Genomic DNA, 17,053 nt, shown 5'->3' on the forward strand with positions numbered 1-17,053 from the left:
AAGCCTTACAGAAAAAGGATCAGGATGTTCAGAATGCTATGAGGTTATTGAATTTGTGTAAGTGTGCATTGCAGAACTTGAGAGAGAATGGTTGGAATACTTTATTCAGTAGGGTGATTGAGTATTGTGTTGATAGACATATTTTAGTGCCTAATATGGAGGATATTGTAGTGGTGAAAGGTCGACCTAGACATGTAGCTCAATAGGTGACTTAGTTTCATCGCTTTTACGTTGATTTGTATTGTCATGTGATAGACTCAATCTTGCAAGAGTTGAATGATCGATTTCCAGAAATAACTACTGAGCTCTTTACTTGCATTTCATGTTTAAGTCCAAGAGATTCATTTGCAGCTTTTGATAAGGATAAATTGCTACGTTTTGCTCAGTTCTATCCTTTGGACATCAATAGTGAAGAACTTTTATTACTTAGACCTCAACTTGATAAGTTTCTTTTGCTTGTGAGAATGGACGAAGCTTTCTTTAATCTCAATAGTATATCCTGTGTAGCTCAGAAGTTGATTGAAACTAGAAGTTCCTGTTATTTTCCATTGATTTATAGGCTACTCACCTTGGCTTTGATATTACCTGTGGCAACTGCAAGTGTTAAAAGGGTATTTTCTGCTATGAATCTAATCAAGAGTGATTTGCGCAACAAAATGGGTGATATCTGGTTGAATGACAATTTGGTGGTTTACGTGGAGAAAACTGTTTTTAAACAAATTAAGAATGAGGCAATATTGCAACGCTTTCAAATTATGAGACCCCGTAGAATACAGTTGTCTAAGTTTATAGTTACAGAGTAACTGAGTAAGGTTGTATCGTATTTTTTTTTTTTACTATTTTGGGTTTTATCGAAGTATATTTTCATATGTATACGATTTTGACGTTTTAGTTCATTTACATATATATTGAATAACTTTTAATATTATGTAATCAAATTTTAATAAACGATCGAACAATTACGATTGTTGACAGTCAACGATCGTCGGTCAATGGTCAACCGCCCTAGCTGAACTTGAATCCTGGATTCGCCACTGGCTAGCCCGTGGTTACTTCAGCTTACACTGAAGTTTATGTAGTCATCGAAATGAAAACTTTATTGTCTTAGTGGTTACTGAAGTAAATTTATTTATTTATTTTTTTTTCAATTTTGAAATGCGTTAGTTTGTTTATCGGTACTGTGATGTAAGATCAACTTGAGGTTTTCTCGTCAGACAAGTGTACTGATTTTCACCAAGTGACTAAAAGGGGGGGGTTACAATTTTAGGAGGAAATAAACTTCAACGTCCAATTCAATATAAAAAAAAATAAAAATAAAATAATAATAATAATAATAATAATAATAATAATAATAATAATAGACTATCTGCATCAATGGGCTGATCAGTTTCACGTGAGACAAATTGCAAATGTCAAGGGATTACAATTTTAGGAGGAAATAAACTTCAACGTCCAATTCAATTTGAAAAAAAAAATAATAATAATAATAATAATAATAGACTCTCTGCATCAATGGGCTGATCAGTTTCACGTGAGACAAATTGCAAATCATTTTTTTCACACTAGCAATGATCATCACGATATATTACGATGAATGATAAAGTCAATAAAGCGAATCACATATCCATAAATTTATTGGATTTATCATTTCATGCTATATGACTCGTAGGTGGTGATAAATAGCATTATTCATAGTACTTGAGGTGAATTTCCGAGCCAAATGGACAATATAAGTTTGAATTGTGCATCTCTGATCAGCTATAACTTTTGGGGAAACAATTCTTCTGCATCATTTGGTATCCAACTCGGTACCTGAAGGTCGGTATTCGATTCTCCAATAAGGGCTAGGATGATACGGAGCATGTTTGAACATGAGAGTGAGCCTGTTGGACCTCAAACGAATATTGCTTGGGGTAGATTACTTATTAATAATAGCAAGTGTCGGCTATAACTTGTGGAAAAAAATTGATTGCATCTTCCATTATCATAAAGTCTTCCACGAGCAGTTGGGACCCCTTCAAAAAGTGTGTGTATTGCCTTGTTTTTTCTCATGATTTAACAGGAAAAGCAAATCAAAACATAATGAGATTCTTACTGATTTTGGAGATCACCAGAAATATTACATAAAGTGAGGGATACAGGTGGGCCGTTAATGGAGTAGATTATCATGCCCGTGATTTATATAGAAAAACTCTAAAAATTCAATTTGGATTTTATTTCGAGATTTATTTCATCAAAATTTCCGTCTTGACTCAACGTATGCCCAGTCCTTTTTCTTATTAAAGCTAAGACAGATTCTCCAAGAAAAGTCCTTGCAGTTCGTAGAAGTTGCAGACTTCCTCCTAAAGGTAACAATCCAGATTCAGAGAGTTTTTGATTATATTATTTCTTGGAAAATGTGTAATTTTATCTCATGTCAGTCTCTATGTTTTCGTGCCCAAGCGCAGCCAAACACAAACGATACTACTCTAAATACTATGCATTATCCACTCAATCGAGAACTAAAGTTTGGATATCTTCGACTGCAAATTTTTTTATTGCTATATTAAGTCGTTCCTACACTATATACAGTAATCTGAGGGGACCTTGTGGTATCTCCATTTAAACTTCTTCTCGATGGTTAGTAAAATCTACTGCGGTCAGTGTGTGTAGCTAAGCTTCGAGGATGAACCATTATAATTATGTTAGTATATCGTTTTCTGATTTCTTTTCTCGTTAATCATCGTTCTCAGGATTCGAGCTAAAGTGTTTAACAATTGCAGGACAGCAATGGAGACAGAAGCTAAAGTCAACAAAGATTTGAAGGTCGAAATTATCCAGGTTGTCTCCCCAACATCAGGGTCGACCATGAATACAGGAGGGCTAGCGAGGCAAGGAAGTATCACAAAGATCAATTGTCTATGCTCTCCCACCACTCATGCAGGTTCGTTCCGTTGCAGGCTTCACCGCTCTCCAAGCCTCCAACGAACTAAAAGCATCGACTCAACGGCCCTCCGGGATTCACAATCCCAAGCTAATCCAACTACTGAAATCCATAGGAAAAATAGTACAGTGGAGGCTGAGCATTTTTGATATGGTGGGTTGAACTGTATTAGAAAGTGTTGTGTAGGAAAATAAGTTAAAATCTTGTCTGTCATACCGTCTCTAAATTATTAAGGCCCGGTGTTATATATATCCGGTGTTATATATATTGTGTTGGCTATTGTGCTACTAATTCTATGTTCAGTTTTGTTTATTGAAGACCTCGAATGAATCTTCTGCACCACCTATTTGAGCCCCATGATTGATATAGGCTCGTTGGATTCTCATTTTTCTCACTCTTTTTTTTAATCACACATTCTTAATTAAAATAATATTATATGTAAATAAAAAACTTTTCATTCATATTCTCCATCAATCTACTATTCTAAAATTCATTTTTCCTTAAAAATGGGTGTCAAACACCCTCATATTGTTCACCGCAAGCTTTATCAGTATATGACAATGAAAGTTTCTATATTTTTTCTTGTTTATTAGCCTCTTTTACTGAATTATTGTTCAATAATCAACAAGAAACTAAACAAAATTTTTACCCACGATAGAGAATTCGTTGACAGTACACTTTTCCTCCTGCATTTAGTTTGCACAAAGTGAGGTTCGTCCAAGAAATTTCTCTCGGTGTAAAAAGTTTCATTTTCCGTGTTTTTATTAACATGGGTTACACAAATAATTCACAGAGGATTAGCCTATCCTAAAAGATTACAAAGAGCTTTGCAAGAATTAGGATAAGAAAAAATGTAAAGCCAGGGTATAATTTTCCCTCTTAAAAACAGAAACTAAACAAAATTTCTCAGTTCTAATGACTTGGAGTTCTGTTAATAGAACATAGCCTACTGAACATTCTTTTAGGCCTGTTGGGAAGCATACACAAAGTCTTGGCCTTTGAAGATTTTTCTTCTCCATTTTCGTCTAAGTCCTTGTTTTCTCCTAACTTCGGTTTTAGGGTCGAGACCTTAGATTTCGGTGATTTGAGTCCCGAGACACTCCATTGATCGTCTGCTGCCGTTGTTGCATTAGTACTAAATGATGCTGTAGGCTTTCCCGGATTGTTATGAGCCGATAAAAGTGCTTTGATATTCCTAGGAAGCTCGTTTACGTGGCCACCAGCAGTCGCAGCTCGTGCTTGCTCACAGAAAAGAACTTGCACTACTACCCTCAGAGGGAGCATCTCATTTTGTGCAGCATGCATACAAACTGCCACAGATAACCTTTTGCAGTCTAGTATTCGACATAGGCGCTTTCTTTCACTCTTGTTGAGTTCGGGATGTCCCTGCACCAACATCGTTGATTTTCACATTATTGTACATGCTCAAAGCAAGATAAATTTTAGTTAAGAAAATGCAAATAAATCATTATATGCTCAATCTATGTATTTGTTTGAGCCCCATTCTTTTAATAAGAATAAATTTTTGAATAGTGTATTAATGAGAAATGCGTGGTTAAAAAATGAGGAAAAAAGTTTCTAATTTACGTGTAATATTATTTTATTGAAGAATGTGTGGTTGAAATGATGTAAAAACATTGATTAAGAATGTATTTTTTTTCAAAGAATGGGAATCAAACAAGGCTATATATGGCTATTTGACAAAGTTTTTGAGAAGTTAAATGTTACTTTTGATGCTAAAAAGCTAGTTTTGGGCTATTTGGAAAATTTTCTAGAAGTGATTTATCTGAATAAGAGAGCTTCTAGAGGAAGATAACTTAGTATGGCTTCTCCAGAAATTCTTCTACGAAAAGCTGAAGCAGAAGCTATTCCAAACAGGCCCCCAATCATTCAAGAAACTTGAAAGAAGTGTTGTTTGTTTACCTTGAGGTATGTATCAATAGCTCTATAAAGGTCATCGTGTTGGACCCTTGCGAAATCTGGAACAGAATCTGCAATTGCAAGAAACTTTGATAGAGGTAATTTTACATCTCGGGCTATTTCTTGAAGATATCCATCGACAAGCTTTGCCACGTTGAGTTTGGAACTATGCGGTGCAGAAGATGATCTCCGGCTCTCTTGAAACTCGAAGTCAGCATTTTCTGCAGAACGAGACCTTCGCCTTTCAAAATTTCTTCGGGTTCTCAGAGGACTAGTAGGGGGACTCTGCCCTTGTAACGTGAACTGCTCTAATATTGTCCTGACTACATCGACATCATATATCGTGTCATTCGTGTATGATAAAGAGGGAATCAACAAATCATTAACAGTGGCATCCTCCAATTGAATTCCAACTCTTCTTGCCAATTCCATCTTTGTAGAGGAAGAAGCTTTTACTATGTTAACTGCCTTCAATAATTTCAAAAGAAAACTACTCGAAACTGCACCCTTCTCTGCTGGTAACAGGCTAACAATTGATTCTAACAGTAGCTTATGTTTTGAAGTTATCACCCGAGTAGAATCCAACTCGTGATCAGATTCTATTTCTTTCTCAATGTTCATGTATTTCGATATGTTTGGTAGCCAACGGGATGCATAAATACGCAACGCATCACCAATCAGATTACCGGGGACTTTTCCCCCAGATTTGATGGCTATCATTGTTCTCCAATAAAGATCTATGCCTAATTCTGCTATATCTTCAGCCCACCAGCCTTTCGTAGTAGGGTTATGTATTAGGCTTTCCGATCCATTACATGATATATCATCTCGAACCCTTCTCGAGTAACTATGCGACAAACTCACCTTTGAGGGGTGTGCAAGAACTTTAGAAGCTATAGCATCAATGCATCTGCTCATTATCCCAAGATCCTCGGCCCATACACCGAATCCTCTCGTGCTCTGTAACGTTATAATTGAGTCCCTCCACCCGTGAAGTATACAAGAATTGAAGAACACTTCGAGTTTGTATTTTAGATTTCCCTTCTCAACATCCTCAGTCATTTGAAGGTATTCTGCTGCACATCGAACCGAGACAATGTTGTAGGCACTAAGAGTGATGGTAATGCCATAGCAGAATTTAGCGCACAATTCAAAAGCCTCAACACCTCCCGGAAGATCAGGGATTTGGACGATTTGATGCTGTGAAGTTTCAGGGCTGTCGGCACATAACTTCTGCAGTCGCGAACACTTGGATAGCAGGGGAAACTGTGTTATCGAAAAAGTCAAGACAATCAAATTCTTGAACACCGAAGAATTAAATTTTCCATATGAATTGCAATGTCTATTCATAGAATTGTCTCTAAGTTGAGAGATCACACACAAAATAGTTACAAAATTGACCTTGTGAAGTAAATATCTGTTTCCTTTCACTTGGACTATTAGATCACTTGTAATCTCTGATGACACAGACCTGCATCAATAATACAAAATCTTGGTCTCCATTGGTATGGTTGAAGGCCTAATTCTTAACATCACGAGCAATAATAAACAGAAAAGCAATCAGAAAACGAACTAAGTACACGTGGCTTTACAATGTTTACTTCCAATGTGGAAGATACGTCCATTTATCACCACTGGTTTTCACCATAACAAAGAAGCTCCTCACATACCAAACCACGCCCCCCATAAAAACTCTTAATATATGTAGTCGGAATATCAGGTCGATCCACGATCAAAGGGAAAGTGTCCAAGTACTTTTTTGATCAATACACAAAACATTCACACCATATATTTAAAATTTCTAGAAAAGAAGTAGAAATAAAGCAAGAAAATTACCTGACAGCCTCAGTAGTGTAGAAAGTATCAGGTCTAGATCCAAGTTTCATGAACTTCATTTCTCAGGCTTGTTTTTTGTTTCTTAAACTCAGCTAATTACCAGAGGAACGGCAACATGGCAGATTCAGACAAAACACAATATCTAGACAGTAAAAATTCTTGCTTTGTTGGACAATACAATCTTCGAAATGTTCCACCTCCAGCTGCAAGTAAAAATATATCGTCCGAGTGAGATCTACCACCACCGACATTTCCATCATTTATATCCCTAAACTCAATTACCGACCAACCTTTGAAAAAACTTGAAGCGAACGATTTAAATATGTACAGAATTTTCTTGAACACAAAAAGATAGCCTAAAAAACATGGACAAATAAATATGTCACCGAATTTAGGAAAGACAATAAAATATGACCACAACCTGAAATTTTAAGGTATCTTGTACTCTAAAGTAACTGCCAATCATTCCCAGGGAATTCACAAACTACTGTAATTTTGTGAAATCCTAGTGTGATAAGTTTTCTGGGCCTTGAAGTTTGGACTATGCTAGATGTACATTAAGGATTAAGGGGTAGGGTGTCCATAATGGATATGTACATCTAGAATAATCCTTGAAGCTTTTCTTGCAAGAGTGCAGGGAATGACAGAAAAGAGACCCCCGCTGTCTTATTGTGTCCCTCTCTCATCATTGCCACAGCAAAAATTTACTGCACCGTTCTTTAGACCAAAGGATTATTAAAGTCAAACACCATTTTGTACTCTAACTTTGTACTACGCACATTTGTGTTTATCATAGTCGATCTTAAGTACGAGTAAAAGATCGAATCTCATGACATGAATCTTCATTAGTGAAAGTTGGACGAAGGTTAGCTAGTGTACCTCATTAGCGACTAGAAGTCTCTAATGGTAAGCAAGGGTTCTCGTGATCCAATGGACGAACGCCGGATGAGGAAGACATAAATAAATAAAGGAAAGTGACTTTATATGTATATTTATATAGTCATCCACATATGAAGTTAAGTGGAAAAGTATATAGTATATATTATTGTGTTTATAATTATTTTGTGAAAAGAATATGGAAAAGCAATGAAAGAAGTTGGAGATGGAGATAAAAAAGAGAGAGAGAGAGATTATGTATATCACTATTGAAAGATGGCTTTAACTATTCTTGAATATTGGCCTCTCAAGTCCAGGATATATAAAGAGGTTCCCTGGAAATTGCCCTTATATTTGTATAAAATAACAATGTGATCGTTCATGCATTAATTATTGAGGGCCATGCATTCAATAAAATTGTTTTCATGTTTGGGAGCGTTTAAAAACAATTTAAATCATAAATAGATGAAATGAGTGGTGTACTTTTGAATTCAAGTTTATAACCATAAACCAAATATAGACGGGACCATCTCTTGAATTATTTAAATAAAATGGAGGGAAATATTTTTCACTTTTATCATTTCAAAGAAATATATGTATTTTTGGAAAAAAATTATATCTAAGTTATATTTTCGTGTCTTAAAGACATATTATAATTATTCGGATCTTGATACTATTGAGTTTTAAAGTTCAATTTTAAAAGGCCAACCTCATTAAAAGGTGAAGCTAGAACCCTTATATATTAATTGTTGTTTTCATATTTAAAAGAGATTACTGAGGACAAAGAAAGTTTGCACTCATAATTGAGCTTGATTCGAGTTTGTATATTTAGAGCAAGTGGGTTACCAATACGTTTGTTCCCTTGTGAGTGGAGAAACAGTTCCTAATCATGTCATGTGAATCCCCTACAAGCAATGTGAGGTTTTACCCTTAACATGTATAATCATTTTTTTTTAAGAACGCTATTTTTAAAACTCTCGTGTTAGTTTTGAGCTTTTTTAATTGATCGAAATGCTCATTTGAACCTTAGGGATCAAATACTATTTGACTCTTGAATGAATGTCAATGCATTCCTCAATTTACAATAGCGAGTTCTATTGAATTGTGCAGTTTTTACAGTCGAAAGATACCATTTTAACATCTTGAGGATTACCTCTAATTCTAAAAAAATAATCTACTTGTACAATATTTTTGTACAACATTGTCGACAATGTTGATTGTGGCAAAAAAGTGTTGAATGAATAGATAATTTTTTTTTTTTCAAACTCTCCATAGCATGTTGTCAAAATCATTGTGACATGCTGTCAAAATCATTATACATCAAGCATTGTCCAATTCTAAAGGTGTACAACCTATAAGGTGGAATATGGTAAAATCTAATAACTTTTTTCTTCATCCTTTAATTATACAGCCATTAACAATTGAAGTCAAGATTTTAATTCAAATTAAAATCAATAATTAATTTTGATCATACATTTTATGGGATCCACAACTTTTTAATAACACATTTCATCAATTTTTATCAAAATCTGATTTTAATTCCCATTAAACAGGGTATGATATGCCAAACTTTCTTTGAAATAGCACAATTCTTTCCAGAATGAGTAAAACTACATAATTTTTTTTCTTCTTCTTCTAGATAAAAAAAAATATATTTTTTGGGGGTGTGGATAATATTTGCATTGGATTCTTGTGATATCAGTAAATTTATACAATATCTAGGTCCAAGATATTTATAACAAAATCAATGGCTGCAAATTGTGAGGCTTTACTAATTTTATGTGACCCAATTGAATGAACGACGAACATAGGAGTCACTTAAGCATGACGTCAACATGTGAACCTACATTTATCTTTCATATTAATATACTTAATTCTATTGTTTAAAATATTAATGATTGCAACCAGCTTGTAAGGTAAGTCCTCTCATTACTAATATACAATAATAGTTTGTTTCATAAGGTAGGTTACATAATATTAGTAGTAGTTGATCCATTGTCAAATCATACAAGTCTTGTATAAGAACTTATAACGCGCTACAATTATAAAATTTGGCAACATTCAGGTTTATTCCTTGAGTGTTCATTAATGTAGTGGAAGGACGAGAAACTCAGACATAGAATGTCCTAGTATAGCACACGAGTGAAGTTGATCAACTCATTTAAATCTACATTACGTACCGAGCTCAAAAATTGACCAATTCTTGAACAAACTAGCACACCAAATTTTGTAACGTTGGATTTTCAATTAACTCAGGACATATTAGCTTTAGCAAGAGTCAAGGAACAACTTGATATTATGTCTAATCAATTTTCTTTCTTCCTTTTTTTTTTTTTTTCAAGGTCGTCTTGTGAAAATTGCTAAGAGGCAACTTTTCAGACTGTCAACTTTGAAGCATGCCTTTTGAATGTATTGTCATGATTGCAAGCTGAATGAAATGAAATAGTTAAGAGTATTTTTCTTTTATTTATTTATTTATTAGAGGAAATTTCACAAAATATCTATTTTTACTTAGTCACTTACAAAAATGTCTAATTTGAAAGAATATAGATCAAAATACCCTTATTAACAATTTATAATTCTATACTAAGACAAAAAAATGGACATTTTTGCAATATTTTTGTTGGCCAATAAAATTTTGACACACAACCTGCCATATTTATTTCAAAAGTATACATATCAAATCAAAATAAATGTCATGTTTTTTATTGATTCAGAAATGTTGAGAACGACATTTTTAAATGTAGAGAAATGTCATGTTCAAAATGAGATGTCATTCTAGACAAATGAAACAATGTTCGAATGTTGAGAATGACATATGAAATGTCGAGAAACATTATTTTAATGTAGTTTTTCATGGAAGCTACTTCTCAAAATTCGAAACAAATTGATAAAAAAAAAATCAAATATCGAGAACGACATTTAAAATGTCGAGAATACCATTTCAAAATGTATCTTTTCATTAATAGCATAATAGACAAGTTGACACTAAATTCAAATGAGTGAACACTTTTCAACTCATATTCTTAAAATTGGACATTCTTAAAAATGCCCCTTATTATTATTATTATTATTATTATTATTATTATTATTTTGCAATTTGATTTACTACAACAAAGCCAATTCATTAAAATATGAGAGCACATTGAGCAATAGTTCTTGCCAATGATAGCATTAGGTTGCGTAAAGCTATCAATAATTTTCTTTTAACGGCAAACTAAAATGATTTGTATTAATCATAAGTATAGATCTAAAGAGGGGCAATCAAGGATGTGACAGTAGTATCCTAAAGCTTTCATTTCGACGTCAATGTTGTAACAACTTCCTCTCTCTTTTTATAAAGGTTGAACTCCAACCTTGAGGGCCCTTACCATCCTTTCCTTAGAGTTTTGTGAGGGAAGTAAATCGCGGAAAGTGTCCCAATAGGCAAGGGAACAAAAGCTGTCTGTATACTGCGCCTATAAAGAGTTCAATTCTTCTCTCTTTTTGTAAGTTGGATTTAAGGGTGATTCATCACGAGTTATTAGAACATGCATCCAGAGAAGTCACCTCTTCTTGAGAGACCTCAACGATGGATGTAGTGGTGACAATTGAACCAAGAAACTCATCGGCTAGTCGACTTGGCTTGAAAAAGCTCTACCCACGGACGGCTCGGTCCGACTCACCAAGTTCGATGAGCCTCGCTTGTTTTCATGCCTATGAGACTGGCTCATGGGCAAAGCTCGACGAGCCTTGAGCCTTGGCTCGCGTCTCGCCATAAACTAGTGATCATTTGGTCACTTTTCAAAATGTTTTGAAAGTTTTTTTTTTTTTTTAATATCTATAAATACCTCTAATTCTCAATCATTTTTCTCACCACAAATTCTACAATCTCTCTTCCATACTTTTTACCATTTTAATTTCTATAATTCCTTATTCCTTTATTACTCACTCTATAATAATTTACTTATTTACATTCTACAATTTTTCTATTCTCCACAATTATATTACAATTACATACACAGATCACAATCCATTCCTAAAATCTTCTAAACATCGTTAATAAAGTGTATTGCCAAACACATGAAGTCATAGTGGAAATTACAACTATTTAAGTACGTTAGTCATTGATTTTGCTTCATCAAAAAACCTTCAAGAAAACGTAACTTTGAATCATATGGGTTGAATAATTCCTTTTTCACTTGATGTGTTTACATACTTAAATAGTTATGGTTCCCACTATGACTTTATGTGTTTAGGTTCGGCAAAACACTTCATTGACGATACTTAAAGCTTGATAATCACTCATTTTTTAATACAATAGAAGTATGCCGAAATTGCATGTTGTCAAGTAAATGATAACAAAATTTAGTTATTTATTTAATAATATTTTGATTTTTAAAAAAAAAAATTATACACGTAACAAGTTGATTGCATACAATTTTAACTCTGCCCACCGAAAATAGTTGGCCCCAAGCCCAAATAAACGGAGGAGGATTTTCTGAAAAAAATGTTTTCAAATCTAACTTCAAACTTTCAAATCTCAATTGCAAAACATTGGATTATTGAGTCAAGATTTTTTGTTCTGCAAATCTTTTTCTGAGTATGGATGTGTTCAATCAAATTGATTACTCGGAGCAAAAAGTGGTGAATACATATGCCGTAAGGAAAAGGCTCTCGCAACTAAAAATATTTTCTCAATCATTTGAAATCGAAAGCTGAAAAACTTAAAAACCATCTCAAGTTTCCAAGTATCATTAATGAACCGTGCCAACAAATTGACGATACCTGGAAAAATTGATGAGTTCTTTGCTTTCAAATGTTTAAACTAAAAAAAAAAAAAATGATTGTGAAAAAAATATACACATAACAAGTTCAAGTTGTTTGTATGCAATTTTAATTCCACATACTTGAAAATTAGTAGCTAGTCCCGAACCCAAATAAAAGGAGGATAGCTTTAAAAAAAATAAAAATAAAAGACTCGTGGGCCAAGCTCAACTCTTTCCATGAGCCACGAACTCAAGGGCCAATGACTGAAAAGTCAAGCATAAGCTCAACTCATGTCAATGAGAGCCTCGCTAGCTTGAATCGGTCCATTGCCATCACTAATGAGAGGACGTGGAGAGCTACTTTAAAAAAGTACTCATTGTGTGTAGTCTCCCCACTAAAAAGACAGATTGTCGTGAGAGTTGATTTTGAGGATGATTTCTCCCAAGTCCTTGTAGTAAGACAGCCCTTTTGGGAAGTACTTCCAATGAAATTTTGGCCGCATAGATTCATTCACTCAAAAATAAAATAAAATAAATTGACTTTCACGTACCTCGTTTGTCAAATAGGCAAACGACTACCATTGAATCACTTTTTTCCTCGTGAATATTTTGTCTTGTGACAAATGCTATTTGATTGGACCTATCAATCGTGCCACTAATATTGTAAACCGCAAGTCTGACTTGGCTTAGTCAGTGTCCACCACTGTCTAAAAACGGTGCTAGCAACCAAGCCTGCCTTGGCTCAATCATGTCCACCAAGGACCACGACTCAACCATGCATTGGCTCCATCTATATATGCCTAATGGTCTGCCGGGTCACAATCCGTATGCTACCCAATCGGGTTACCACCCGACAATAGTGGGACCCATTTTTCCATATTTATGGTTTGCGGGACCCTTCATCTTTTTTCTCTGGGGATAAGGGCCAGAGACTTCAATACAGTGGAGTGTGACTCAATGATTTGACTCGTCGATTTTCAGTTGGGTCCGGGTTTTGAACTCAATTGGATAAAATCAACTTTTGAGGAAGATAAGATATTTTTTCCAAGAAAAATTGGAGATGTAAAAGGATTGACTTTGCAGTGAATTATTTATTGCAGAAGAAATGTCATTATCACTCATAATTTTAATAACAGAAAAAAGTCTTTGTTTCGGGAAAAAAAGTAATTGTAATTAAATTTTTTTTCTAATTGAAATGAATCGATGAATTATGTGAATCCCTTTTAACCATTTTAATCACTTAAAGTGCGTTTGATTGTTTATATTTTTCATAAAAATGTATTTTTCACCAAAATTTCTACTTTTGTGCTGTTTGATTGTCATTTTTGTCCATGAAAAATATTTTTCCACTTTTGGTCACGTGACCATATTTTTTTCAAAATCAAGGAAAATATTTTATTTAGGAAGAGTAGGATTTTATTTTCCAAGGAATTCGCTCTCTCTTATTTATTCAAGAATTTTATTTTCCAAGAAATTCGTCCTCTCTCATTAACCCACTAATAAAAAATGAACAAATATAATATTTTTTATGTTGAAAATTAAATCAATCAAACGCATTTAATTGACAATTTCCATATAAATAAATTATAGACAATTGAATTATTTAGAATTTTTTTTCTTTCCATGTAAATTCTATACTTGCAATCAAACGCACTCTTATATATTGTAGTAATTTTGAAAATTGAAACCATACAAACAACCTCGAAATTAACGACTCTCTCTCCCTCTGNTTTTTTTTTATTTTTTATTTTTTTCCTTTCATGTCTTAATTACTCTTAAATTGGCATTTGCTTAGTCCCACCTATTGAATTTCTAAAGATGAGTCAGGACTCTCTCGAGGTGTAACTAGGAGGCCAATTAGTATGTATACTTTGTATTGTATCTTCATTTGATTACTTTTGTTCTTTTGTATAATCCTTAATATGTATTCTATGAAGAATATGCCAAGAACCAAAAATCCAAATAATATTGTGTTGTTTTAAATATTTAAAAGTTATGTAGTATGAAATCGAATATAATTGAGGTTTGGTTTAGGTTTGACTTTTGGAACAGAATATTTAATTTATAAGATAACTAATAATTCTAGGCGGGATTCAGTTTTCTCTTTGACATTGGATTGAATAAAATAAAAAATCGCTACCAGGCCCATATTTACTTGAAAGTTTGTGTGTGAGAGTTAATGTGTGACTATAACGATTTTAGTGGATGTACTTCAAAGTTTGTAGTGAGAGATAACGTGTGACTATAACAATTTTCATATATTGAATAAAATTTTACCTTAAAACTCGTCTTTTTCTTGATTTTAGAGTCCATCATTAAAATTCTATTCCTTTATTTATTTATTTATTTTTTTATGACTAAAAAAACCTGTAACTGCTACCATTTGAGTGCGTACTGAATAAACTTTTGGGTTGACGAATAACATACAAATCACGCTAGCCAGATAAATCCCATTAGGCAAGTCCGATACAACATGCTCGACCGAATAAGTATTGGTAAAAGAAATTGAATTCGTGACCAAAAGTCGCCATGCTCACCTACTCTACCAATTCGACAACCCAAGAGAGGCGCATCGCTAAAATTCTTAAACTGACTCAATGTTGTTATTCTCTATTTTCATTTTAAAAGGGCCGGTATATTACAACCACAAATTACTTTTATTGCACCACAACCAATTGCACTAAAGGTCTCCAACCTTTATATATTGTTGCACTTTTATCTTCAACTATTTTTATTGCATTTTTTTTCAGCATTTCAGTAATTAATACATATTGTCCAATGATCATGATTTTTTTTTTAATATTATGTTAGCATTCTTTGAAGCAGGGACAAACATTTTTGTCGTACTTTTTTATTTCTTTTTATTGTTATTTTTTAAAATTATGATGGGGAAATAAGTTTTTTTTTTTTATAACTCTTAACTCTTTTTGGACAAAAACTGTCGTAATGGAATGAATTTGAAAACTAATGGAAGATTAATGTTAAAAATGGATGAAAAAGTTGCGTCGTAAGTGTGACAATAAGCAAATTTTAAGGACCTTGACAGTAACTAAAAAGTAACGAAAGAATAATATAGTGACATTATAACTACTCTTTCTAAAAAAGAGGACGATGGTTGGATTTCATGAAAACAATCCATTTCGACAAATCCAAAATTGGTCCGAATTCCCGACAGAAATAAAAAGGTTCTTGTGGTACACATTGCTTGCAAATTGCCTTGTTAGGTGTGTGGTGATAAAAGTTGCAAATATCTTCTTCAATTTGTCACTATTTCACATTATTTTTAGGTTTTAAATTTTGTTTGTATTAGCTCATTCACACATGCACGAGACAATAATAAATGTGTTATTGCTAGTGTATCTTGTTTTTGTGCTCAAAATTGCATTGAGTTGTATTCAAATTCATTGCCAAGTTAATTATGTAAAAGTCGCACTCAGTTTTTGCTAAAAATGGGCCATCCCAACAAGACTAATAGGCAACAAAAGATCTTCCTTCTACATTTTGTCTGAAAATTTGCTACCTTAAATTTCCTTTGGCACCCCACCAGTGAAAACTCAATTCCAGCCAACTCATTATCCAGGTTCCATAAGTCGACGTACAACTAATTAAAAGGACTCTCGCATATCAATAAAGCTATATGAACAGACAATTGACCACTCTTATTGACAGGGATTCAAAATGAGTGACGTGTCCAATAAAAAAGGAGGGAAATGGGCTGGAGGCAAACGGGCGCATGTGTGGACTAAGCAAAAGTTACTGCCCTCATTGTAACCATTATGAACAGAAAATTTCCCCAAATTTCCACAAATCTTCCAACTTTGACGACGAACACACATTGGTGCTTCTTGGATGCCCAACTGCTGTTCCTTCGGCCAAACCCATAAAATAGTGACAGAGGGTTCTCTCCGTGTTGCCTTGTCATCTTGTTGTCGAATACCGAGTCGATTGGACGACTTTCATGGTCCAATGTCGAACCCCGCTAGGTCATGTTTCGCTATCGCACTTGAAACCGCTGAGCTGCTTCTCATTGTCGCCTAGAACATTAACGTATACAATATTTTTTTCTTGTTTGCTATTTTTTATTGGTTCCTCATTATTATTTTTATTTTTGGTTTTGTAAATGGGCAATTTGAGCATAGTTCTTCGACGAGAGGTATTTGCAGAAATCACAAATGCACAATAATAAAGAAAATACTATAACGATGAATAAACTGTCAATCATTGGACTGGGTTTTTAAATATCAATGAGAATTTGTCCTACCTTTTTATTTGACCAAATTGAAAAACTCAAATTGGTGGTCAAATTTTAAGCTAAGCTAAAAATTTAAAGAAAGCAATTAATGAATTTCATAACTTTGATTCAAAAAAATATGATAAAACAATTGTACCAGAAATCATGATTACCACAATTTGTCAAGTTTAACTTCGCTGGACAATATCTTATTCATGTTTCACATTATGTTTACTTCTTATACATCAATGACCACGTAATGAACCTAGGTTAGGGTTTATTCGAGGGTTTCGACTATAATGCTTGCGAAAAATAATTTTGTGATTACCTATTTACATACTTATCGTTGTGTTTATATGGACTTCTAAACATATCTGCAGCAGAAGACATTATGGAGGAAGTGCACAACAAGCATGTTGATGTTGAAGCAGAATTTGATGATGAGAAACTAGAAAGCCCCATTAACATTGTCGAAGGTGAAACCTCAGTGGGAGAGAAAGAGATAATATTTGCGTAGGC

General features: G+C 33.8%; 3 protein-coding genes across 6 annotated transcripts in view; 2 read left to right on the plus strand and 1 right to left on the minus strand.

Annotated features, from left to right (window-relative positions):
- LOC111404782 overlaps positions 1-803 on the plus strand; it is a 2,133-nt gene extending 1,330 nt beyond the window's left edge. The window contains exons 3-4 of the mRNA XM_023033541.1: positions 75-180; positions 256-803. Coding sequence (XP_022889309.1) covers positions 75-180; positions 256-803 — 654 coding nt within the window. The remainder of the gene's footprint in view (positions 1-74; positions 181-255) is intronic.
- Positions 804-2,762: 1,959 nt separating this feature from the next.
- LOC111395283 lies at positions 2,763-3,289 on the plus strand. Its single transcript, XM_023021269.1, has one exon. It carries the CDS (start codon positions 2,770-2,772, stop codon positions 3,070-3,072), a length of 303 nt encoding a protein of 100 aa, XP_022877037.1. The 5' UTR covers positions 2,763-2,769; the 3' UTR covers positions 3,073-3,289.
- A 359-nt stretch (positions 3,290-3,648) lies between these two features.
- LOC111395289 (BTB/POZ domain-containing protein At1g67900-like) lies at positions 3,649-7,830 on the minus strand. Of its 4 annotated transcripts, XM_023021283.1 has the most exons (5): positions 7,559-7,830; positions 6,680-6,882; positions 6,245-6,314; positions 4,847-6,109; positions 3,649-4,309 (listed from the first exon to the last, which is right to left on the minus strand). In XM_023021283.1, exons 2-5 carry the CDS (start codon positions 6,736-6,738, stop codon positions 3,836-3,838), a joined length of 1,866 nt encoding a protein of 621 aa, XP_022877051.1. In that variant the 5' UTR covers positions 6,739-6,882; positions 7,559-7,830; the 3' UTR covers positions 3,649-3,835. The 4 variants fall into 4 exon arrangements, with proteins under 4 accessions (XP_022877051.1, XP_022877042.1, XP_022877044.1 ...); XM_023021274.1 differs by having other exon boundaries at positions 4,847-6,314; XM_023021276.1 differs by lacking the exon at positions 7,559-7,830 and adding an exon at positions 7,101-7,254 and having other exon boundaries at positions 4,847-6,314.
- Positions 7,831-17,053: the final 9,223 nt, after the last annotated feature.

This window comes from Olea europaea, chromosome 1 (assembly GCF_002742605.1).
Source record: "Olea europaea var. sylvestris chromosome 1, O_europaea_v1, whole genome shotgun sequence".
Taxonomy (NCBI): domain Eukaryota; kingdom Viridiplantae; phylum Streptophyta; class Magnoliopsida; order Lamiales; family Oleaceae; genus Olea; species Olea europaea.

Coding starts and splice junctions, on each gene's coding strand:
- LOC111395283 (XM_023021269.1), top strand. CDS start 2,770: ATGGAGACAGAAGCTAAAGTCAACAAAGATTTGAAGGTCGAAATTATC.
- LOC111395289 (XM_023021274.1), bottom strand. CDS start 6,738: ATGAAGTTCATGAAACTTGGATCTAGACCTGATACTTTCTACACTACT. Junction 6,315..6,679: donor TACACTACTGAGGCTGTCAG/GTAATTTTCTTG, acceptor TTATTGATGCAG/GTCTGTGTCATCAGAGATTA. Junction 4,310..4,846: donor CTATTGATACATACCTCAAG/GTAAACAAACAA, acceptor ATGTTGGTGCAG/GGACATCCCGAACTCAACAA.